General features: G+C 40.1%; 3 protein-coding genes across 13 annotated transcripts in view; 2 read left to right on the top strand and 1 right to left on the bottom strand.

The window, feature by feature from the left end:
- RNF139 (ring finger protein 139) overlaps positions 1-5,102 on the top strand; it is a 40,944-nt gene extending 35,842 nt beyond the window's left edge. For all 5 annotated transcript variants that reach the window (XM_086878450.1, XM_086878270.1, XM_086878338.1 and 2 more), the window contains one exon: positions 1,993-5,102. In XM_086878450.1, coding sequence (XP_086734576.1) covers positions 2,052-3,803 — 1,752 coding nt within the window. In that variant the 5' untranslated portion in view covers positions 1,993-2,051 and the 3' untranslated portion in view covers positions 3,804-5,102. The remainder of the gene's footprint in view (positions 1-1,992) is intronic.
- Positions 4,568-20,660, bottom strand: TATDN1 (TatD DNase domain containing 1). Of its 6 annotated transcripts, none has more exons than XM_023948802.2 (12): positions 20,577-20,660; positions 19,267-19,332; positions 18,617-18,666; positions 16,227-16,290; positions 14,905-15,048; positions 14,758-14,800; positions 10,924-11,009; positions 10,778-10,818; positions 9,322-9,398; positions 8,573-8,643; positions 7,578-7,704; positions 4,568-4,824 (listed from the first exon to the last, which is right to left on the bottom strand). In XM_023948802.2, the coding sequence occupies exons 1-12, from the start codon at positions 20,596-20,598 to the stop codon at positions 4,722-4,724; spliced, it is 894 nt and encodes a 297-aa protein (XP_023804570.2). In that variant the 5' UTR covers positions 20,599-20,660; the 3' UTR covers positions 4,568-4,721. The 6 variants fall into 6 exon arrangements, with proteins under 6 accessions (XP_023804570.2, XP_086735782.1, XP_086735864.1 ...); XM_086879656.1 differs by having other exon boundaries at positions 20,471-20,627; XM_086879738.1 differs by having other exon boundaries at positions 20,585-20,619.
- Positions 20,626-24,273, top strand: NDUFB9 (NADH:ubiquinone oxidoreductase subunit B9). 2 transcript variants are annotated; one of them, XM_086879958.1, is made up of 4 exons: positions 20,627-20,784; positions 20,913-21,105; positions 22,978-23,091; positions 24,026-24,273. In XM_086879958.1, exons 1-4 carry the CDS (start codon positions 20,699-20,701, stop codon positions 24,155-24,157), a joined length of 525 nt encoding a protein of 174 aa, XP_086736084.1. In that variant the 5' UTR covers positions 20,627-20,698; the 3' UTR covers positions 24,158-24,273. The 2 variants fall into 2 exon arrangements, with proteins under 2 accessions (XP_086736146.1, XP_086736084.1); XM_086880020.1 differs by lacking the exon at positions 24,026-24,273 and having other exon boundaries at positions 20,626-20,784; positions 20,913-21,354; positions 21,430-23,091.
- The last annotated feature ends 28 nt before the right edge of the window (positions 24,274-24,301 follow it).

Below are 24,301 nucleotides of genomic sequence, written 5' to 3'. Positions count from 1 at the left end.
TTAGTCTCTCTTCAGAGGAACCAGTAGGACAAGCTCTATTGACTCAGTGTTGTACTGTTTTTAGAGATGTGTCTTGCATGTGAAACGTCAGTGTTTTAAGATGACCTGCAGTATCTAAATACAGGCCTGTTACTGCCACTGCAAGGCACAAAAATAGGTTTTGTTAAGGCGTGTTTCAGAGCAGCCTGCTTACTGCAAAATGCATCTCCTTTGGCTCAAATGATCGGAATTACATAAATAACGACCTTGTACAGGCATGTGAGCCTTTCCTGTGACTTCTGAGAAAAGACAAATGCTACAAATTTGTCATATGTATTGCCTTTCCTAAAGATGTTTGTGGTGGTTAAAATGACAAGGCAACTGTCAAGCTTATTTTGTAAAAAGTGCTGCATGTAACCAATATTCAGCTTTTCCTGGAAGAACTGAGCTACAGTGCAAGGGGCTTTCTGAAGATTGATAGAGGCTTTTCCTCAGTCCACTTCACAAGGTTACCAGGTTAATGATTAATTAAGGAGAAAGTGTTTATATCAATCAGTGCTACTGGCAAGGAATATTGTTCAGGTGTATCAATAACTTTATTTGTAGCCTGCCCTTTGCAATTGTTTCATGTTGATCCTCTCCCTTCTCAATCCTCCAGGCTTTGGAGGTTGTTTTTTTTTGTGTGTGTGTTTGTGTATGTTTTGTTGTTGTTGTTTTTCTTTATACAAGCATTAGCCACACTTTTGGTAGAATCAAATACTATTTCAAAGATTTTATTCTCATGATCAAGAGACTGTAGCTTAATTTTTTTTTAAACACTTGTTTATGGCAGATTTAGAACAACATAAACTACAATTGTCAGAAAAGACTGATGCTGTCCACCAGCAGAAAGAGGATTACTGGTGATTTCATTGGTTTTAGTACAGAGATTGAAAGCAACTTAAATATAAGTGATAGAGATCAAAATCTCTCAAACTGGTTTGGATGAGAAAGCAGTTGCATAGAGTGGAAGCTGATTGAGAGGTCCAAAACAAAGGCAGTGTGTTTCCTGAAAAAAAAACTGTTTAAGGAAATGAATCTAGTGCCAAATGCCATTTATTTTAACACCTCTTAGGGCAGAGCCCTTACCTATGCAGTGCAGAGTGTTGAAATTCATAAATTACACTACAGAAGTTTACTGCAGGGACATGTAATCCCAAACTCCCAATACTGCAGTTTCTCTGATAGCTTTTCTCATAGGAAGGTGCAGACTTCCTGGGCATGGTCAAGATGTGATCATGGTCAATATGAGGGAGAGGTTAGAAACAGGAATTTCAAGGCCTAAATCTGACTTCTAACAAGACACAAGTTTGCATTGGCAGTGAGGCAATTGGTGCAGTTTTGAATTCTGTGCACAAAAACTGTATACTGTGGCTTTTGTCACCACTGTCACCAGAAATAAAAGCAAACTGAAGGGAAATAGGAGTGCCTTCCCTACAGCAGACTACAACAATTTTTCACAATTTTCCCATTAAAGAGTTTAACTAAAGTGTTTTGGTTACTTATCTTTAGTACTGCAGCTTGGACAGCTGTAGTTGAGTGCCTTGAACAAGTGAATTGGGGGACTTACTAAATTTTACTCATTTATTCTTTTTAGCTTTGCTTATAAAGGTGATGCTCTATCTGTTGGAGGTTTTTTGTTTATTTTTAGAACTTGTCTACCCTTGGATTTCAGGACTAAGGCTGAAAGGCTGCGAGTTGTCACTGTTTTAGTCTAAAACTGCAACAAACTTCTTAGTAATGGTGATTTAGGGCTTGCAGTGGCTTTGCATCACAGCTGTAGTGGACAGATGTTAAATGCGGAGATTAAGTCATCCCCTTGCCCGTTCTCTGACAAGGGCAACATTGGTAATGCAAAGTTACAAGTGACTAATGGGGTAGTGATACATTAAATAAACGTAGCTCCAAAGCTGATAGAGTAAAATCTGTTGTGGAACTTCTGCTGAGAACTAAATTATTTCAATCTGGTTTTAGGTGTCTTTGTATCCAGCGTTGTTCTGGTTTTACAACAGCGAGCACTTTTCAAGTTCTACATGATCGCCTCAGCGTTTCTGCTAGCTGCAACTTCAGTGTTGGTGAATTATTATGCTGCTTTGCACATAAACTTCTACAGTGCCTACTACACAGCTGCATTTGGAATTCAGATCTTCCCACATAAAGGACCTTCGCTATGGATGGCACTTTCCATCCTTCAGCTTACCTTTGGAATTGGATATGTTACACTGCTAAACATGCAGTCCATATACTCTCAACTCATCATCCTGGATATACTGATTCCTGTAATAGGCTTGGTTGTTGAATTACCTTTAAATGTCCGGCAAGTACTTGTTTTTATTTCAGGCCTAGTTCTGACACTAAATACCACAGCCATTTTAGTTACAAAAATGAAGTGGTTCTATTATTCGGTACGTTATGTCTATCTGCTGGTGAGGCACATGTATCGTATTTATGGATTACAGCTATTGATGGAAGATACATGGAAAAGGATTCGTTTTCCAGCTGTACTGCGTGTCTTTTGGCTAACAAGACTTACAGCACAAGCTGTGGTATTAACATATGTTGTAAAGATGGCTGAAACCAACACGGAAGAAAAATTCTTCTTGATTTCATGGGATAGCTGTTGGGAACTGATTTGCAGCCTGATCATAAGTGGATGTGACTCTACTTTAACTGTATTGGGCATGAGTGCCGTCATTTCCTCAATAGCGCATTATTTGGGACTTGGTATCCTGGCCTTCATTGGATCAACTGACGAGGATGACAAAAGGCTTGGGTTTGTAGCACCTGTCTTGTTTTTCATTCTGGCTCTGCAGACTGGTTTAAGTGGACTGAAACCAGAGGAACGATTAGTTCGCCTGAGTCGAAACATGTGCCTTTTGTTGACCGCAGTCCTGCATTTTATCCATGGAATGACAGACCCCGTGCTGATGTCTCTGAGTGCCTCCCATGTGTCATCGTTCCGCAGACACTTCCCTGTACTGTTTGTCTCCGCTTGCCTTTTCATTCTTCCAGTTCTGCTCAGTTACATCCTCTGGCACCACTATGCACTAAATACTTGGCTTTTTGCAGTCACAGCATTCTGTGTAGAGCTTTGCCTAAAAGTAATAGTTTCTATCACTGTATATATATTGTTTATGATTGATGGCTACTATAATGTGCTATGGGAAAAACTTGATGATTATGTCTATTATGTTCGCTCAACTGGCAATATTATTGAGTTTATATTTGGAGTAATCATGTTTGGAAATGGAGCTTACACAATGGTTTTTGAATCGGGAAGCAAGATTCGTGCTTGCATGATGTGTCTCCATGCATACTTCAACATCTACCTGCAAGCCAAGAATGGCTGGAAGACTTTTATAAACCGCCGAACTGCTGTGAAGAAAATCAACTCACTTCCAGAGGTAAAAGGAGCTCGGTTACATGAAATTGATGATGTCTGTGCAATCTGCTACCACGAGTTCACCACCTCTGCGCGAATTACTCCATGCAACCATTATTTTCACGCACTTTGTCTTCGGAAGTGGCTGTACATTCAGGACACGTGCCCGATGTGCCATCAGAAAGTGTATATTGAGGACAAAGAAAATGCCAATATATCTAACAACAATGGGTTTGTAGCACCAAACGAAAATCCTGTACGGGTTGCAGAAGAAGCTGCTGATGCTGAAAATGAATTAAATGAAGATAATGACAGTTCTGATAGTGATGACGAAGATGGTGACTGTGTGGCACAGCACTTGAATGAGACTCTTAATGTTGATTCTAACTCTCTTGGTGATTAGGATGTCCTTTACTAAGCCGTGAGGTATTTGTTCAAGATTGACTTCAACAGAATAAAAGTATCACTTTGTAGTTATTGTACTTAAGCACAACAGCAGTATCTCAATGTTGAGTCTGTGAATGGTGGTTGTTTACTGTGGTGTGTGCTACTGTAAATATACCTCTAATTTTTGCTGGTCTTTTTCATGACCACCTTAAAATTATGTACATTATTGTACATGGAATAAAATGTTTTCACGTTTTTAAGATGGTTGGAAAAACACTCTTTAATTGATGTAGTGATAATGCTGTGCCAAAGACTGTATACCAGTAATCCCCAATCAATGTCTTCTTGATGCAAATGAAAAATACTGGTGAAAACAGACTGTTCAGCTGGTCAACTGAAATGAAAGCCTGAGCCAAAGCAGCTTTACTTACAAATTCAGTATTAGCAGAGCTTTATCGCAAAAAAACTAGTGAGTCATGTTTTTAAAAAATAAATAAAAATTTAGGTTGGTAGACTTAATGCTATAGCATTTGCGTATATGGAACAAAAGGCGACACTGCTCAGCTTTCTGATGAAGCAGCAAAGCGCATGCCATGGATGTGACCGGACCTCCTGAACTGCCGGCACTAGCTTGAAGTGCTTTACATGTGAATGCAGCAGCCTGGTGCTCATCCTGTGGCTCCACTGCTAACTGGAGTTACAGGCATGGGATGGCCTTGAAGTCAATCCTGAATCTTGATAAAAGGGGAACAGGGCTGAGAAACTGCACAAATGCAGACCACCTTTTCAAAAGCAGCTTTAATCTTGTACCATAAAAAACCCCAAACCCAGTACATATTGGCTTCCATTGATTAGAACTTGCAGGTATGATGACTTTTAAGTTTTTGCAATATATTTACTGAAGTCATGCTGAATAAATGTAAGAAAAACAACTTTACATATTTGGAAAGAAGACTTTAATGGTGTTGTTATATAGAGTATTGGCCAACTCAAGTGGGTCATCGTCTCTTACTGCCGCCATTATTTCCAGTATTTGACTAAAAAAAGAAAGATTTATATTAGAAGACTGCAACCCAGTACTTCAGAATGTACTTCAAATTGCTGCATGTGTATGTACAAGTCACTAAGATTAAGCTGGAATAAAAACCTACACTAAGAGCAATAGGGCAGGGTGCTCAGATATGCAAATAGCTTCACTTTTAAGTTACTAACTGCCATTTCCTTTACACTGAACACTGGTTTGCTCACTGGTACAGATTCATCTTTGGTCTTTTGACTCTTGTTTGGAGGTAATTAAACAGCTTTCTGTTTTGAAGGAAGTGTCATTTTGTGGGTGTTTTTATCAATGATCTTCATTTTTCAAACAAAAACTCATCAGCCTGTCAAAGCTAAAGCTGCACTATGACTAGACTGGTCTATGGTAAAGCTTAAATTCCAGATACAGATTTATCAGAGCACAGTGCTGCCAAAGTAATTTAGTCCTACTTCCCCATTCTTTAGCTTAATTGTGATTAATGTAGTCAGGTATTTGCAGTAAATATTAAATGAGCAATTGCAAAAGGCCCAGGGCCTTCATACAAGCCAGGAAGAGAAGGGAAAAGAAATGGGATGAACATGATTAAAACCAAGCCACAACCTTTTCTCTGCAATTGCTTTCTTGATTTTGTATCAGTCATTCTTAAAAACAAAACAACAAAAAAAGGAGTACTATCCTGTACCCTTCCTGATATGTGTCATACTTTGATTTTTCCAGTAGCAGCAAAAAACTTCAAACTTCATTGTGAAGAGTAAGAAGCTTAAGCTTGGGTGGTAGGTAGGCTTTGGATTTCGCCTCTAAGCTGAGGCAATAGCTAAACTTATTTTGGTGAAAAGAGAGAGTAGGAAAAGTTGCTCTTAATAATTTTTTTCAAATATTTTCCTATAAGAGATTTAGCCAAATAGCTTCTTGATTTAAGAGGATAATCCAAATGAGATGGAGTGAGATCAGGCCTACACAGAAATAAGTAAAAAATTCCAAAGAATTTCATCCAAGACAACTTAGGCCTTTATCTCTTCTCACTTGGATGCAGAAGGCTGTATGTTATTGTAACACTGTGTGTGTAAAACTGCTGGAGGAGAAAGGAGAAGTCTCTTGTGGCTGAATTTTTTTAAAAAAAAGCTTCCAAGGGGAGTAGTTCTAAATATATATATGAAGCAGAAATATCACCATCAAAACGGAAAGGTGTCCAGCACCACCAAAACCAGACAAATGGAAAATTCCTCCTGCCAACTGAGCTGTATTAAACAGTATATATACCTTACACATTAAGAACACTGTGGACTGACTAACATTCCCTCACACCAGATTTTATCAGTTACCATTCTTCATTTTTCTTAAGGATTAAGAGGTTCTTGAAATTCAACTGGTTATAATGAACATTACTGGGATAATAATTTCAAAATAAGGTTGAACCAAATTTTTTTTTCATAAAAAAGAGCAACAGCCAAAGAACAGCATTTGTGTAATGATCTTGAGTGCATTTGTGCGCTGTGCATCTGTGCAGGACAGGCCATGCATTTCAAGTTTGGAGGTTTCTGAAACATTTCTGTAAACCACAACTAAGGCAGCAGACAAATATGAGGGGGTGTTGTTGACATAAGGGCTGGTTGAAATAGTAACAGTAGAGGCCCTTTACTTGTCATCAGGGGTGTTTCCAGTTGATGTCTTCCCCCAGTCCCAAATCATGCACTGACCCTAGAAAGTCTTAAAATACTGAAGAAACCCTTCCATGCTAATGTGTCCTCTTCACATTTAAAATGCAAAAAAAAAACCCCTACAAACCAAATATTACAATTAACCTAATTGCATTAAATGTATCTGAACACTAGGAGACGTCATCATGTAAGCTTAAACTGTGCTTTTACATCATCCGTGGTTTTCCAAGTTCCTTCATGTCTCAAAAAGCAGCAGAATTTTCTTCACTTATAAAAAATTCTTGTTTATTCACCTTGCTACATACCTGGATCTTTAGAACTATCCTGAGCAATATTTCAAAATCTAGACAGGGAATTCTGAAAATTCAGCATCTACTTTCATCTATTAATCATATATTAATGGTATTTAATGCAGATAACTAAACATTTTCACTAAAACAATTACATTTTCCTGCTTTTCATACTTCTGTGAGGAACTGTGTGGAAAGAAGCAGAAAACAGTGTCTGTGCTTACCAGTTCTGTCTGTAAGCCCCTGGAGTTATCTTTCACTACTCTGTATTTTGGCTGCTGTCATTCATATCTAAATTTCACAGGATCAGGTTCTTTTGAAGCACAACAGCAGAAGGAAGAAACATCCCTGACAAAATGCATGTTGTGGCAGTTCATGTCACAGGCCTGTGACAGGAGCAGTGTCAGGCACTGCTGGTGCCTCAGCACCGTCCCACCTGTGGGACTGTCCCCTGACCCCCAGGGCTGGATCAGTTTTAAAAATTACCTGAACAACAAGTGAGTGAAATGAATATTCAAGTTCAGGTTCCTTTTGAGGGTTTAGCCTCTTCTACAATGTATCAAATGGAAAAATAAAAACTACTGGTTTCACTTTCAGGGAGCATTTTACATCCAGAATTGCTTAAGTAGGAAAATTAAGACTTACAGTTTTTTCCACAGCCTATAAAGCAAAACCTTGCACACATTTCAGTACATTTAGAATTATTTTATATTTTCTCCATCACTAGTGAACTATTGATTTTTCTATTTTTTTTTTTTCATGTCAGAGTTGAAGTATTTAAAATAAGAGTACAGTGGTACACTTACATTATATGGCAGGGTTCATTTCTGTCCTTCAAGCAGTGCCCTTTTTCCCATTTCTTTTTTGTAGGAAATGTAGTTTTAATGTATTTTGATCCAGCGTGAGTATTTTTCACTCCGCACCAAGGTGCATCTAATTTAATTTGAATAAAAGGATTAGGAGTGCAATTGTTTGAGAACAGCATGAGATAATTTCATCAACTACTTCTACAGACAAAAGTTCCTGCAATCTCTTTCTAGCAGCAACCTCCAACTCAAAAGGAAATGTAAGAAATCTATGAAATTTAACATTTTGGATTTTTATACCATTATCTTCAGAATTTTATACTTGAAAAAATCAGCAGTAATAATACATTACACTAATTTCCTCTGACATAAAAACAGCCAGATACACTGCATGCATTCCAAAGAAACTTCCTGTATGACAGGTCTGTACTTCATGTTCAAATAAATTTAAGGATTTAGCAGTTTGCAATTTTCCTTTTTCAGAGTCAGAAATTAAAATAATTACTGTATTTTTAACTGTCAGTTATTAAAAACTGAATGTGAAAAAAGAAAACATGACATCCCTAGTTAGTCCATTAAAACGACTGCTTAGTGGGCTAAGGGGAATTCAAGCATTCATCACGTATTCCGTTTAAAGAGCAGTTGTTTCCAAATGCCATTACTGCTGCCAGTGCCTAACACAGAGCCACTGCCCTGTGCTTGGCAAATCTCCAGCAAGCTGCATCTTAAAAGATACTCAAGCAGGTTTCTGGTACATTTAAAAATCCGAGTTGTCAATTTGTCCTTTTTATCTTCCCCTGCAATGTCAGGAACTGACACAGCAGCTTATTCCTTCCAGCAGAAGACTGGAAAGGAGTAAGTTTGTAAACTGCTTTCTCAAGTAGAGAAAATGGCCATTGTTCTGAATTCTTTCAGTCTTAATTCTGCTTTATGATTGCTACACCAGTATATCTCATTGCCCCTTGCCACAAACTGACCAAGATATAAAATCTTACCAGTCTCTATCATTAATCGTTCACTAGGAATTGATTTCAGTGTTTCCAAGTTGGCTTCTGTTTTCAGTGAACTAGAAAATTGAGAGTTTGGTTAAAAAAAAGTCCATAAAAAGCATAGAAAAGTAATTACTGTGCCTGTTAAAGTGTTTTGTAGCAAAAGCAGCTTCCTAAATAATTTTGTTCATAAATAAAATTTGCTTTATTTTTAAACAATATGCCTGTAAATTAACACTGTGCAGAAAACAGCAAATTTAGATTTAGTGGGAGAAGCCATCTCACCCCAGTAAGCTGCAGAACCCCTCTGGCTGCCCTTGCTTGCCTGGTGACAGCTTCTGTGCCTTACAAAGTGCTGCTGGCTGGCATTTGGCCAGGTGACTGCTGAGAACCCAAACTGCATAACCAGGAGATGAGGGACTCGGGTTACATTTGCATTACTCCAGCATTTGACAAGCAGCTTAAAGTCAGGCTGCTTTTTAAATGCTCCTCAGGATGAATCTTTCCACACACAACAACCTTATTTCATTACAAACAAGGACTGTCCTGAGGGTAGTAGAGTGGATATGGATTAGCTCACTGACCTGCACGGCAAGAACTTTGATGGCTAACAGACTAATGAGAGCAATTCTAAATCTGTCAGATGATTAAGGGTCTAGTGAGCTTTGAAAACTTGACCTCATTGTTTAAAAGAAAGCAATGACTTCACTACACCTGCCATTTTAAAGCAGTTGTATTTAATGTAAAGAACTTACCAGCCATTTATTCCAATATAAAGATCCAAATCTATTAGAGCAGCTGCTTGTTCCTTTGTGCCATCGAAAGAATGTACCTAGAACACATATAGATACACAGACATAAAAAAATACAAACATACTTTTATTAAAATTCCAAAAGTATGCATTACCTTTTATTAGCTTCAAGTACCTTCAACAGCATGCATTACACATCATTACAAACATCAAGATGGGACATGGCTCAGTTGATTCTGAAGTTGAGCACAGTTCAGGCTGAAGTCACCTGAATGCTGCGCTAGAAGTGGTTACCACACTTTAACAGTGATAAATATGTGTAGAAAAGGCCTACCCAGTGATACTCTTTTGGCCCTGGAACTCCCTGTAACTGGGAGATCAGACTCAGGAAGTAATCCTGTGCATGCCAAATTCTTAGATTCTTTCCTTGGTATTCCCTTCAGGGCATTGTCAGTGCCACCATAAAAGAGCATTCTGTTCTCCACAGATGCTAGTCCACTGGAAGCAGCGAGACAGTCTGCTTGGTCATTCCAGGGACTTGGTCATTCCAGAGAGGAAAATGGAGGGTCAGAAGTTAACAAAGTGTAATGCAGCTGGGAACTGCATCTTCTCAGCCTGAGTGGAGTAAAGACACTGTCTGCTCTGCTACCCTGTGCTGTGACAGGGACAGGCAGTTGCAGAAGGTGCCTGCTCATTTCTTCTCTCTTTCCTGGCTGTGCAGGAAAAAAAAAAGAGAGGAAGGAAGGAGAGCCTTCACAGCGTTACATAGGAGTAGAACATGCAAAGCACTGAACATGGAGAAGGGTTTTGTGGTAGCAAAGGACAAACCTGGGGACTGTGATATTCTTGTAGGAGGTGTCTCATGTTAGAATCATGAGCATTTATTACTTTTGAAAAATGCAGTCATAATGGAAACCTGAAATAGCATTGCTGGACTTCCCTGATCGTTTCACCCAAAGCTTTTCCTGTTAGACTTTTGAATTAAAAAACATGATCTGAATATCTAAAGACATGAAGTAATCAAAAGTTCCATCTGGATCTAATTTGAAAATGATGTCTAATGTCAGAAGCAAATGTCTGAGGTTATGGCTTCCACTGGGAACATGCATCTAAATTATCTGTGGTCTGAATGCATTGCAGTTACAGACACTGAGGAATTGGGAAAGGGCCAATGTCAATTATGAGGTGCTTAAACTGTCCTTCTGGCAGGCCAAGAAAAACCATTCACATCAGCTGCAGAGCTTTTCTCAGCCTATCTTCTTACCTTGCAAAAATCCTGTCAAATAAGCAATGAAAATAAAAATAGTAAAAGGGACTGGAAAACTTACTAATTAATAACAGCTTAAATCATGTAACAGGAAGCTTACCCAGATTCCATGACAAACAAGAAATTGCATATTAAGCAATTATTCACACACATGTATGGAAAAATGAATACTATACTGAAGTCCATACTTACCACCCCTCCCACAACTCTATCTCGGTTTCTTCTCATTATGTCTATGAAATGAAATAAAAATGTAAGACAACTTTATAACAGATGAATATAGAAGATTCTCATATTCAGAATTTGCTCTAAATATGAAATTCTCAAACAAAACCCACCTAAAAATTCAGCATGTGAGTTTCTACAGTGCAGAAACATGGGCAGCTGCATCTGTTCTGACAAGTCAAACTGTTTTTCAAAATACCTGTAAAGTAAAAGTCACCATTAAAGAGAATCTCAGTGTAAGAACAAATAAAGACAGTAAAAGATTTTTTTGCCAAGCTTCTGTCTGCCAGAGCTAAAGACAGAATTAATGGATTTGCCATGCAAAAGTTCTTATTTGTGCAAGGATTTAAAAGAACCTCTTTCCCATATGTATTGCCACAGCTGTGATCTGTGCTTGAAGACAGGTAAGTGGCCAAGAGCCTCAGTACTGCAGAATGTATATGTGGATATGCTGAGCACGTACTCTTGTGTAGTGGGTGCTGGAGTTCTTTTTTTCATTATTTATTTATTTTTAATGGAAGAGGAACTGACTGTTCTTTCCACAAAGTTCTGAAATATCAGGAATGGGAAAGTGTGGATGACACAGAGGCCACTATTTCAAGAAAACTCATAAACACAGTGAGTGTGAGCAGGGGAGCACTGTGCAGGCTTCTACAGCCTCCAGTGGCCAAACTGCATCAGAGCTGCTGACCTGTGAGTAACAATCCATGGAGGTGAGGCTTTCCTCTCTTAGGGTGAAACAAATATCAGATTAGACATCATACTTTTGCCCCATTCTGCCTGTTGTCTTTACCTGATTTCCCTCCCCTCCTCTGTGTTCCTGCATCCTTTCCTTTTCACTACTTTTTACTGCTCTCCAACTTTGTACTCCTGGAGTTGCCTTTGATGGGGCAGTAACAGCGAGGCCCCACCCTGTGAAGAGACACTGGAATGTGGGCAGAAGGAAGGTAAGGAGGTAGACAGGTTCCCCAATGCAATCGCCAAAGGAAACTACTTAGCACTGAACTAACTTGTGCTTGTCATTAGCATCTAACTCTGCAATTACCATTCCACATCTCTGCTGCCCTGCTCCACCCAGGCAGGGAAATCACCCATGCTCAGGGACCACAGCAGAGGAACTTAAGCACGGCAGAAGGCCAGCACTGCATGGGTGACTCAGTGTCTACATGCTGTTTGAAAGATGACGTTATTTGTGCAAAGCAGAACAACATTTCCAGTCCCAGCAGGATGGGGCTCTATGCACATACTGGATTTCTTGAGGTGTTGCTGTTAAAACACAGTCCAGGGCACCAGGAAGTTCCCACCATCAGTTATCATACCCATTTCAAAGGGAAACTCCAGTAATCACACACTGCTGTGTATGAGTCCCTTAAAAAGCAAGGGAAAGTGGCAGCAAACCACCAGTTTGATTTACATTTTCCTAAAAAAACCCAAACAAACAAAACAAAAGACCCTAAACAAATATGCAGCCAGTCATTTAATATCATTTTCACTATTTTTGGTATATTACAAATTGGTATTTCTCAGATCAAAGTTACCTCCCCTGTTAATCAGTGCAAATCTTTGACATAAAACAGGTTAAACAAATCAGCTGTAACCTTGAAAACTGACATGAAAATTCATGAGAATGCATTACACCTACTTTGAATCTTCTTTGTCTAGGTATCATGCTTAGTTTAGCTTGTTTGACTAAATATAAATTAATTGCAACTCTGATTGCTCTTGTGGTTAAATAGCTATAATTGCTCGATTTTTGGTATAGGTTTTCTTTTTACAGACTATTTTTTCGCATGGGAAAGAAGTTTTGGAGACAGAACTGCAAATAAGCTCCCTAAGTAACCTAATGGCCAATTTCAATCTGATTTTGAGAAGGGCAGAGCTCTTGAAAGTAAAGTTTAGTACCCCTACAAATGGAAATGCAACTCAGGCTTCTTTCATGACTAGCAACAACAAAGCCCAACACATGTTGTTCCTCGGCCTATCAAAGAGAAAGGGGAGGTGAATGGCAAAGTTACTGAAGACACAAAAATTATAATTTTTAAAAAAATTTTAAAAACCTGAGCCCTGGAAAAACACAAAGAAACCAGACATACAGTGATTGGAATGATAACAAAATAACACAGTAGGAAACTAACCCTGATGAGTTTCAGTGCTTAAGGAACAACCTGCTCCTTCGAGCAAGCTTAGTTCTGACCATCACGTTCAAATGCTACAGGATTGAGACACTAAAGGAGCTAAAGCAAACTGGCCTTGCTGATGTAGATCTCCAGACACTTCTGAATTAATTTGAGTAATGGTGCATGTGATACTGTTCACTTCCAGGTTGGGAGAACTCCTGGCTTTATGTTGCTACACCCACAGACCCCTCCCATTAGTACAGAAGATGTGGAACTTCTATATCCTTATCAATCCATTTATAACATGACTTTCACCATAAAATGAAGGCAGTACCTTCATCTTACTACCATTCAAATCACCACTTTCTCTTGGAAAAGTTCTGAGAATGGGAAAGATTTTTGAAATAAAAAGTTCTTAGCAATACTACAACAAAGAAATTTCATCTTTATTAGATTCTTATCTTTATTAACTTAAACTGAAAAAGGGGATCAAAAATAATGTTCATTTTTTACAGATGAAAATTACCCAAACAAAACCACAACATAACCAACCAGAAAAATATTGATTACGTACTAAATGAAACAGAGGTCACGCTCTGATGCTTCCTGGGAAACAAACATAGTGTTCTTACGCAGGAGAATTGTGAGCTGCATGCCAGCTCTCCCTGTGACTGCTGCACCTGAACTCTGGAGCAGCTGAAAACCAGTGAACTGTCTCGGTATTTCACACTCTGCCTTCCTCTGTTTAGTTCACTGCTCAGGCCTGTCATCTCTTTCCTTACAATTCCATTTCAGTGCACCCAATTAGAATTCACTACAGTTCTTCAGCTGCAGTCCACTGGACAAGGAAGTGAGATAAGTATTTTTTCTCTCTATAACATCAAGGCAGTTAAGGATCTTAAAATCTCATACTCCATCAGTATTTTAGTTTGCCATAGAAAAGAAACAGGTTATACTTTAAGATGTGCTTTGCTGAACTTCATGTACACTGAATTCTACGAGGAAAAAAAGTCCTGTCCCCTTTGTTGAGTATTTCACTATAAGTCTAAAGCATTATGAAGAAATTAACTCCTCCTACTGCTAACATGCGGCAATTAGAAACACAACCAACCACTGCCCCCCAGTGACTAATTTACTCAAAATAGTAACATGCAAATGTAATTCATTAATCACTCATCTTATTTGAATTTATCATCTGTATCTTTCAATCAGTTCCCTCTGCAGAGAGAAGTTCTCAATACAAGAATGCAGCTGATTTTAGGGGTTATGCTAGCTTCTTTCCATTCAGCATCTATGCTGCATGTGGTACTTCTCTACCTCCTTAAATTACTATCAGACTCCATTATCTGCTCCCAGCTAACACCTTCCTCCCTAAAAGCTCTTTTTTCCCCCACTGCTGACTTATGCTTTTGATAGTTCTGCTCCCTTCCTCATGCCTTTCACTCAACAACTCAATTTTTTCACATACTACATTTATGTTTGTTTTTTTCCCCATGAGTCTCTTAGAGCACTTAACTATTAGCAAGAATGAACATCTATCGCACCCAGAAATCTACAAATTCTGATCAGTTTTACAGAACAAGACATGCTGACATAAGACATGTTGACATAAGTCAACACCAGGCAGGTATCAAAATTTAGCAGATTGCACTACTTGCATGTAGGCATATTTCTTTAAATTCCCATTCTGCCAAGAACTCTGGGCCCAACCCTGCAAATTTTAGACAGTAAAATTTTAGATGTGACACTATGTTATGTGGCAGAACACAAGAGAGAAAACACTCCTGTAAACTGCTACAAGTCAACTAACAGTCATCAAAAGTTTCTTACTTGAGTTGGATGTCCTTTGGGCAAAATTCTAATCTATCGAAATCTACAAACAGAAAGAAAAAGAAACCCATTTAGTATTTTAGGATTTTTTTTTTTCTAGTATACATCTGGAAAAAATAAATACTGAAGTTGTAAGAGAACACTTACCTAAGCCACATTCTCCAACTGCTATTACCTTTGTCCTATTTTTTTCAATCAGATTTTTTAATTCAGATAGATACTGTTCAGGGCTACTCTGCTCAAATTCTCCACAGCGCGTAGGATGACAGCCAACTGTACTGAAAAACATGTCTAAAGCAAGACAGTATTAGAAGGTTTTAAGGAAAAAAAAATAAATTATTTAAGGTATAGACAACATCTGCCTCTGGAGGGTTTTTTTTATTGGCCACAATTCTAAAAGAAAACTCCCTTTGACCATATTTATCTTAGTGATAATTTCAATAAACAGACATTTTCTGCCTTAAAAATACAGTATCTCCAGTGGGGGTGTTTTCATGTGTCATTTTTTAGTACTCCAAAACTGCAGCTTAGAGCTGAACTGTTCTGGTGGAGCAGCCCTCAATAAATCATACAATTGTTGAGGCTGAACGAGACCTCTTGAGATTATTTAGAAGTACATCTTGTTCAAAGAGCATCAGGTTATCCCAGCTGTAAGAACTGCAAGAGAGCATTTCCGTCATGTGCTCCTGCATAAGCTGTTAGAGCATTTCAGAGGTCACATCTGCTTGATTTACCCAAGTATGTGATCTAGATTACCTTGCCAAAACTTATGTTTCTGCTAAGTGTAAAAGCATTGAGGAAACGAAAAAAAACAGACAAGGCCCTGAGCAACTTGCCCTAATGTTCATGCCAGTTCTGCCTTCCTGATGGGAAGTGGGGAGGTGGACTGGGTTGGACCAAATTATCTCCTTCAGTTCATTCAAACCAAAATTATATTTCTGTTAGTAAACAGTACTTATCATGTGTCTTAGTTCAAATACATATTAAAGTAATTAGTAGAATGAAATTTGCTTAAAGAAAGAAGAACTATTCTCCTTTCACAGAAAGAAAGGAAAATCCAGGGAATTTTCAAAAGAAAGATACCTCTCTTGATCAAGCTCATCATAACAGACTGGTGAGTAAAAAACAAACAAAAAGCCAAGAAACCCCATATATTTCACAACATGTAAGCATTTTACCTTATTTCTAGAACAGAAACTTGTATCAATACTTTTATTCCAGAAATTTCCTATAATTTCTATTTTTATTTAGAAATAGAACACACGGAAAAAGAGTGGTTCCTTCCAAGATCAGGGATCTAAAGAGCAACACACAAACTCATATACAATGTATTCATCCCATTCTGAAATGTAATTTCTCTTTTTAATCTGAGATTCTGTAAACCTCTCTGGAGCAGGTCTTTTTAAACTCAATTTTGAGAGCAGAGAAGGTTGTACTTTTGACTGACAATAAATTTAAAGTGAAAATACCATTTGTCTGTGCCAGCTGCAAGGCATCTTTACTATCTTCTAGACTCCCACCTGTAATCAAAAACTTGAAACAAGAAAACTACTGTCAGTGTGGATGTTCTTTGAACATCAGACAGAATGTTTAAGAAAACACTCAGATACAAGGAAGGATCTTGACAGAGAACATCAGAATACAATTAATAATATATATATATAAAACAAGATTTCATAAATCAGCAATAAACCTCAATGGTCCACAGGAGCTAGTAAATACAGTAGGCAGCAAAATATGATTTTTTCCCCCTTCATCAAGTATCTTGTATGCTAAGCATTTAAATCACTAAAAAATAATACTTCTATTTGCAACAATATTAGCTTCTTTACACAATGACTGAAGACTGTATTTGCACACAAGAAATGACATTTAGAAATATTGTCTCTGTCTTACAGCTGGGGAAAGTATAGACTCCCAAAGACCCAAAACATGAGTAATTAGTTAAACAAAAAAATGAGTCTGATTCAGAGTTGGGATTATAAACGTAAGAACCTCCATCTCTGATCTTTTATTTTTACCTTAAAGTTATCACATGAGAATTGTTGCCTACAGTGTACTTTTTTAATCACCACTTCCAGAATATTTCACCCTAGGTTGCAACACCCATGTCTACAGTGCATTTGGACAACACTTCTTGCACGTGCTATCCAGCAGGCTCTGTCAGCACCAGCTCAGACATTCCCGCAGTGCGCTCAGGACAGACGGACACACCCCAATGACATCACTGAGAAATGTTAAGCTGAAAACGGCTCAGTGCATACATGACACAGAGCAAAACTTCACAAAAAATTACCATAAAGCATCAGCTATACAGAAAAATGTAAGTATTTTATAATAAGCAGATTAAGGTTCTAGGCAATCAAGAACGAACTGTGATGGTATAGGCCTCTTACACGGTACAGGCCAGTAGCAAGACTGAGAACAGCTAACGGCAGGAATTCCTGAATAACATTTCTCAATCCACCAGGCATCTTGAAAAAGTTACACAATCAATTTTTTATGATAAAAAAAAAAGCCACTTATTTTTAGAGTGTGGTATAAAAATTAAATAGCACTTATACAGCACATATAACTGTGACCTCACCCCTGTATTTGCTGCAGTGAGGTAATTTCTCCATCACTAGTTTTCTATTTTTGTCTCCCAGTGCATTTCCCACTCTTTTCAGATGAGAGCTTTTCAACAAACTCCCAAGATGCCTCTGCTAGAAGAGCATTTACTTCTTTATTTTTAATCTGATAGCCTTATCAGTGCAGTTTGTGGCAGTATGCATTATATTCTATGGTAATTCATATTTTTGTCCAAAATTTATTCAGCTTAGAGAGAAAGAGAGGAAGGCTTAACTACGGAATGTGTTGCACTGCTGAAAACAGCAATTTCAGGTTCAGAGTTACAAATTCTCTCAATGATGCTGTTTTAATACCTGTAAGCCAGTATTTACCAGCAAACATGCAGATGTCTCAACTCCAAGAGTTTGTGGGCACTCCCAACTCTTCTGCAGTTTCCAATTTCCTTTACATATAGAAATATCTGAAAACCTTAATCAGAAGAGTTTGCTCTTCAGCAGTAATTGTTAATTAAGAACCATAGAGTCATCAAGGTTGGAAAAGACCTCCAAGATGACTGAGTTGCACCTCTGACTGATCACCACCACCTTGTAAACAAAACCATAGCACTGAGTGCCACATCCAGTCCTTTCTTGAACACCTCCATGGGATGATGACCACCACTTTCCTGAGCAGCCTGTTCCAGCGCCTGGCCACCCTTTCCATGAAGAAATTCTTCCTTGACACCCAACCTGAACCTCCCCTGGCAGAGCCAGAGGTAATTTCCTCTTGTCCTGTCACATCTTGCCTGGAAAAAAGAGACTGACCTCCCCCAGGCTACAACCTTCTTTCAGTTGCAATGATAAGGTCTCCTCTGAGCCTCCCTTTCTCCAGGTTAAACAATTCCCAGCTCCCACAGCTGCTCCTCATAGGATTTATGCTCTAAGAGCCACACAGGATACAAGAAAAAAAGAATGGTTGCCTATAATACAACATGGAAAATTATCTTTTCTTTCTATGTGCACTTCATTGCAGCAGGTCAGAGGAGAATATCTGTTGAAATTGTACAAAATAACTTCTACATCAACATCACCTACAGTATCACTGAAATTCAATAATCAGCTTCAATAATGACCTGTGCAAACGGAAAGACAATGTTCTGTACAGAACACTTTTGTTCTGTGCTATCGAAGGAAGTTACTGTGTTTTCCATTTGAGTTTCAGAAACATTGTTTTAATGGAAGAGCACTAAAAAACCAAAATATTAGAAAGCAGCTTAAAATTTTAAAGCTGTGTAACAATAAGAAATTACCTTTTTAATGCCAACTTTGACTGCTCTCTCTATTACATCCAGAAAGTCATCTGCAGAAGTTCATAAAAATGTCATAAATTGAACTTGAGGTTTTACAGCATAATTTAACTACTTTTCAATTTTCATGCAGTCAAATTTCTTATCATTGAATCTTTAAACCATACTTAATTAATCTTTATAAGACAATAACAAAGTGCAATAACTGGAGATACAATTTAAATCTAAGAAGTCAGTGGAAGTTTTTCCATATACTTTAGAAGGTTCTCCAGTTTTATATCCGTATCTAAAAGCCACAAGAGCAAAAAGCCCCACATTATAATTAGTAACTGTGATTATAAGTAACTGTGATTCAGCAATGCAATACTCTGACAGACCACAGTTCATAACTCTCATATCAGTTTTTCAATGCAATCCTAAATAAATTAGCAATTGTTCATTTTGCTCCAGAAGCAGAGTTACCTGTATTTAAACAGCAATTAAGACAAAGCATTTTGGCTAGGGTATCCAACTTATTTAGTCAGGCTTTCTTTTTTAAGCCCAAGTACATATGGAGGAGAAGAAAGAAACCCTACCATCATTTTCTGACCTGCAAGAGGTTTCTAGTTTAGCAAAAGGGATCCTATTTCCAGCAGATACAAAGAAACATTTACCTTGATGTTTCTGTGTTCCCCTGTAGATTCCTCTGAACATAGGATCTGTCAGGTTGATACCAATATCTATGGAAAACCAAAAATAGAAATTAGAAGTTACAGTTGTTCTACATTTTACTCTGAGCATTAATGAGGTATGGAAACCCTATCTAAACCCTGATTACCCAACACATTGGTAAGTCATAAAATGCTTAAGCATAATCTTTCTTGCATAACTTGAAAACTTACTCCTTACTAGAGGTGACAGAAAAAATTAACTTTTGCCTCTGTGCAACTTCAGACTTTGTGAGTGTATTATGCATGCCCTCATAAACACCAAAGCGAATACACACGTTTTTTATTGCAAACAAATCTGCTTCTCACACGAAAACACAATTTTACGCAAACAAACGTAAAGGAAGGGAAAATGCAGCATCTCCCATACAGCCTTCCAGGGATGGGAGCAGCAGAGCGGAATGCCTCCCTTAAGCTGCCTGTTCTCCCTCCTAGTGCCAGCCCTGGGCCGTGCCAGCCGCCCGGCAGCACTGACGGGACAGCCGCAATGCAGGCAGCGGCTGGAGCTGCCCAGCGCAGCCCGGCTCCCACGGCTGTCCCTGCGCTGCAGCCTCGCAGCCAAGGCCTGAAGCACCGGCTCCAGAACTGCCGCCTCTGCAGCTGCCAGCGCCCGCGCTTCCAGCGGGGATTCTAGCGGGAAGCGAAAATTCCCAAGAAAATATTAAGGTGCTCTGCAACACGTAGGGCTTCCACATGAACCAACCTTTTTTAGTTATTTACACGCTTTCCGTCGAATTTTCTAAAAATACTAACAGTTTCACCCAAGCCAGTCCCATACAATCAGAATCACGACTAACGTGCCAATGCAGGACAGGGAACGAAGGGCGGCCGAAACCCCGGAGCTGGGGTCACCAAGGAGCAGCAGCCCCAGCACCCAGCCCCAGCACAAACATTCCCAAACCTTCCTAGGAGCTTCCTAGGCCACCGAGAGGGACCGCAGGAGGCGACAAGCCCTGCCCGAGGGATTGGGGCGGGAGGTGACAAGCTCTGGCAGAGGGGCCAGGACAAGCCTAAGAGACTGTAACAAGCCTGAGGGACCGGGACAAACCCCGGATAAGGGGCTGGAGCAGGAGGCGACATGGATGAAGGGCTGGGACAAGCCCTCCCACAGCACAGCCCGAACTCCCATCTGCTGCGCACGGCCCCTCACGGAGTGGGGTAGCGGCGGCCGCCTCGGCCCGGCACCGGGCGACGAGCGGGGGGCCTGGGTCGAAGACACGGGGACAGAAACCTCGCGCCCCCCGCCGCCCCCTCACCGACGAACTTGGCGCGGCTCATGGCGGCTCCGAGCGCGCTCCGGCGGCAGCGCGGGCGGGGCCGCGCCGCCCTCCCGGCATCCCCCGCGCGGAGGGGTCGGGGCCGCGCAGCGCCGGGCGCCATGGCCGCGTACCTGACGCACCAGCAGAAGGTGCTGCGGCTGTACAAGAAATCCCTGCGGCACCTCGAGTCCTGGTGCATCCATCGGTGAGGGCGAGGGGAGCTGGCAGGGGGGAGCGCTGGGCACCCTCACATCGAGGTGCTCAGCCCCGCGCTTGGCTGGGCTCGGGGTGAGGGGTTGTTGTTTTCTTCCTCACCGTGACCTCTGTCCGTAGAGACAAGTACCGCTACTTCGCCGTACTCCTGAGGGACCGGTTCGATAAGAACAAGGATTTGAAGGACATGGTGAAAGCCACCGAGCTGCTGAAGGCCGGTGAGGAGGAGTTCTGGGCCAGCCAGCACCCGCAGCCGTACATCTTCCCCGACTCCCCTGGGGGCACTTCCTACGAGAGATACGAGTTATACAAGGTGAGTGCCGGTAGTGCTGCGGATTGCTGCGCTTGCTTTGCCCTGCTTTTACAGAACTTGGCTTGGACAGGGCCGCAGCTTGGCTCAGCAGTGTCACTTCATTGCTCGCTGAACATCTTGGTGCTTATGTGGGAGGAGCTGCTCTGGTCCTCGAAAATGGAGCGTCTCGATCAGTTTGAACACCGCTACTTGTTCTTTCGGGTTTTTTTTTTTCCCCGGGGATAATCATATGCACTTTTGCCAAGCACAGTCCGCCCCGTGGCGGGTCAGGCTGGCGCAGGAAGGGCTGGAGCTGAACAGCGCCGAGGGAGCTCCCGAACACAGCCTTGGTTCCTCTGCTGAGGTCAGGTGTCACCTTGGCTGTCGGGGCTTCACTCAGTCCTATGGTTCTTCCAGCATTTTGAGTAGAGGTACAAGTTACCATTTCCCTTCATATGCTGCATTGCCAGATTGTGCAGTTTGTGTGCTACTGTGTGAGAGAGGCACTGCTTGGAAATAGAATCTTTATTTTTAGACTCTTTAAAGCACTTCTACAGGCATTGACCATCAAAATATTTTGTTTTATTTAGGAGCAAAAGTTCCATAGAAAAACATAGGGACTTTGCTTTATTGTCATCTTTTTAATCATTAGAAGTTAATGCTGATCTAGGGACTGCGTGCATCCATTTCCTCATGAATTTGATAAAAATGGCATAAGACTGGATCTGATCAGAGTTTTTTTTGCATACTAAGCTACAGAAAAAGGAAAATATGATTTATCAGGGCAGAATAAAGACTATATGAGTGAAAAGAGAAGGACTTGCTTAAGTTATGCAAAGGTCAAGGGCTTGAGTAGTAGTAGAGATAATGGGGACAGAGACTGTGCTCAGAAGAAAGGGCAGCTGAGCAATAAATGGTCAATATTACTCTTCATACAGAAACACAAACTGGGTTATGCTCTCTTTTCCTAGTTTGATGGGCTAAAACTTCTTAACAAAATGGCTGTCAGAAGGCTTTTTCTGTTTTGTATATCAGTTACTGTCCATTGTGGATGCTGCTCCAAAATGTACTTTTAGAACTCGGGCTGATGGATGGTTTTAATTGGAGTTTGCTGTGTGTGGATATTTACTTCAGCAGCTGTGCTATTTTAATTCAGTCAGAGGTTTGTTCTGTGATGAGAATCACAGCAGGAAATGAAAAGTGTGAATATCACTGAATATATGATAGTTCTGAAGCAACTTCTTAATTTTCTTTTTTTGTTTAATTGGGAGTTTTGGTGAGATTTTTTTTAATCGGTGATCCTCTCTTAAAAATGTAAACCATCAGGTTTTTTTTAATCACTGCAAAATTTTAAATTTTGTTGTTTTCCCTTGTCAGAAGCTCTTAGAGGTCAGACCATTCTGAAGATCTGAAAGGCCTAAGAAACTGCTTATTTCTTAGTAGTTGTAGAGAAGCAGAAATGAGTTGTAATGTTCTGTCTCTGTCAAGTAAAATAAATCAGTAGTTGGAGAGAAGGATTCCTCGAACCTGCTGCCTTTGAGAGAAGGAAGGGAAGAAATTAGATCTCCTCCACTGCATGGAATTATTTTGATAAGTTTTGATAAACTGAGATGACATGGGGCCTTGTTTTGGAATGCTATGATTTAAGCAAGTCACTGTGATGTCTTCCTGTGGGTTAGGATAGTGTATGAAAAGTTCTGACCTCTGTCCCATGCCTTAAGATAGTCAGGCAGCTTTTAAGTGTTTTTTTTTATGTAGTACTTCAAAATGGAAAAAAAAAACAACTAGGGAGTAAGACTGGCTTCAGCCTTTGCATTTCATTCTTCTGCATATGTGTACAAATGTAATACAATATATAAAAGTAGTATTTTAAATAGTATTTTTCTTCAACAGATTCCTGAATGGGCCTTGGATTTCTGGCACCCTTCTGAGAAGGCAATGTATCCTGATTACTTTGCCAAACGAGAGCAGTGGAAGAAGCTGCAGCGGGAAAGCTGGGAAAGAGAGGTTAGTGCTTGCCCTATGTAAAGGAAAGTCTCTTTTTTCCAGGTATCTTGTGTGACACAGGTGTGTTGTTGGAAAAAATTCTGAATGTCTACTGCAATCTCAGTTAGACTCTTCAGTGCTGGAGCCCTTGTCAGTGTGAAACAACCTAAAATACCCACACATTTGTTACAGCTTCTGAAGGGTTGTGAAGGGAATTTGAAGTTAAAGCTGAACCTGCAGCCTTGTGTCAGTTAGTGAGAGCTGTTACAGCAGTTTGTGAAAAAAGAATCTAAAGTGGAATGAAAGGATACTAACAACCAGAGAATTCCTCTTCTGCTGCTGTGGAGCTCTGACGCTTTCTGGTTACACCTTTGAAACTGATTTTCTGCAGTGGTCATTAGTTGGGCATTATTTCTGGCCATCCTAAACTGAAAGCTGATTGGAAGAAGGTGTTCTTGGAACAGTTCTTTTGATTCAGCTGGATTGCATGGAACCTGGCACTCTGTGCAGAATTGACACAGAGGCAGCCAGCACTTGTGCTGCCTCAAGAAACAGGTATTGAAAGCATGTGAGGGGCTGTTGGTGACATGCAGGAACAGAAGTCTCCTGACTGCAGGGAAACTTGGTCTGGAATTATCTGTCAGCTTCCAAAGTAGCACAGTTCAGCCTATTTGATACAGTAATGGTAGATGTGAATTACATGGAAACAATGACCTTTAAGTAAAATTTCTCATGTAAATCACTTCTTGCTCCTAGAAATTCCTTCTTAATAGGTAGCATGAGCTTGCAGTGATTACTGAGTGGAAGTTAATGTTGGGAAACATGAAACCTGTCAGCTGAAGGTGTTACCACTACTTCCCTGTGGAAGTAGGGGCTCGTTTTTGCTCATTGCCTGGGCACTGAAAATGGGAATGTGTGTTAATGTGCTAAAGCAGTTCTGTGTCTTGTCTTCTAGATTAAGCAGTTACAAGAAGAAACTCCAGCTGATGGTCCAAGAACTGAAGCTTTGCCTCCCGCTCGTAAGGAAGGGCATCTGCCCCCCCTGTGGTGGCATCATGTCACTCGACCTCGTGAACAGCCCATGTGAGAGCTGTGAATGGGTGTGAATGGCAGCAGTCTGTGCTGCAGGCAGGTGCCACCTCAGTGACCACTTGCTCTTCAAAGTAATATAGAATAAAGCCAAATAAAGTAACAGAAAAGGTGTTTTTTTCTGGCCCATTGCTCTTCTCTA

This window comes from Cyanistes caeruleus, chromosome 1 (assembly GCF_971803275.1).
Source record: "Cyanistes caeruleus chromosome 1, bCyaCae1.hap1.1, whole genome shotgun sequence".
Taxonomy (NCBI): domain Eukaryota; kingdom Metazoa; phylum Chordata; class Aves; order Passeriformes; family Paridae; genus Cyanistes; species Cyanistes caeruleus.
Note: the sequence above shows the minus strand (reverse complement) of the source record. Positions and strands in the feature narration are given on the sequence as shown.

Coding starts and splice junctions, on each gene's coding strand:
- TATDN1 (XM_023948802.2), bottom strand. CDS start 20,598: ATGAGCCGCGCCAAGTTCGTCG. Junction 18,667..19,266: donor GGGAACACAGAAACATCAAG/GTAAATGTTTCT, acceptor GAACTTCTGCAG/ATGACTTTCTGGATGTAATA. Junction 8,644..9,321: donor TATATTGGAATAAATGGCTG/GTAAGTTCTTTA, acceptor TCAATTTTCTAG/TTCACTGAAAACAGAAGCCA.
- NDUFB9 (XM_086879958.1), top strand. CDS start 20,699: ATGGCCGCGTACCTGACGCACCAGCAGAAGGTGCTGCGGCTGTACAAG. Junction 21,106..22,977: donor AGAGATACGAGTTATACAAG/GTGAGTGCCGGT, acceptor TTTCTTCAACAG/ATTCCTGAATGGGCCTTGGA. Junction 23,092..24,025: donor GGGAAAGCTGGGAAAGAGAG/GTTAGTGCTTGC, acceptor CTTGTCTTCTAG/ATTAAGCAGTTACAAGAAGA.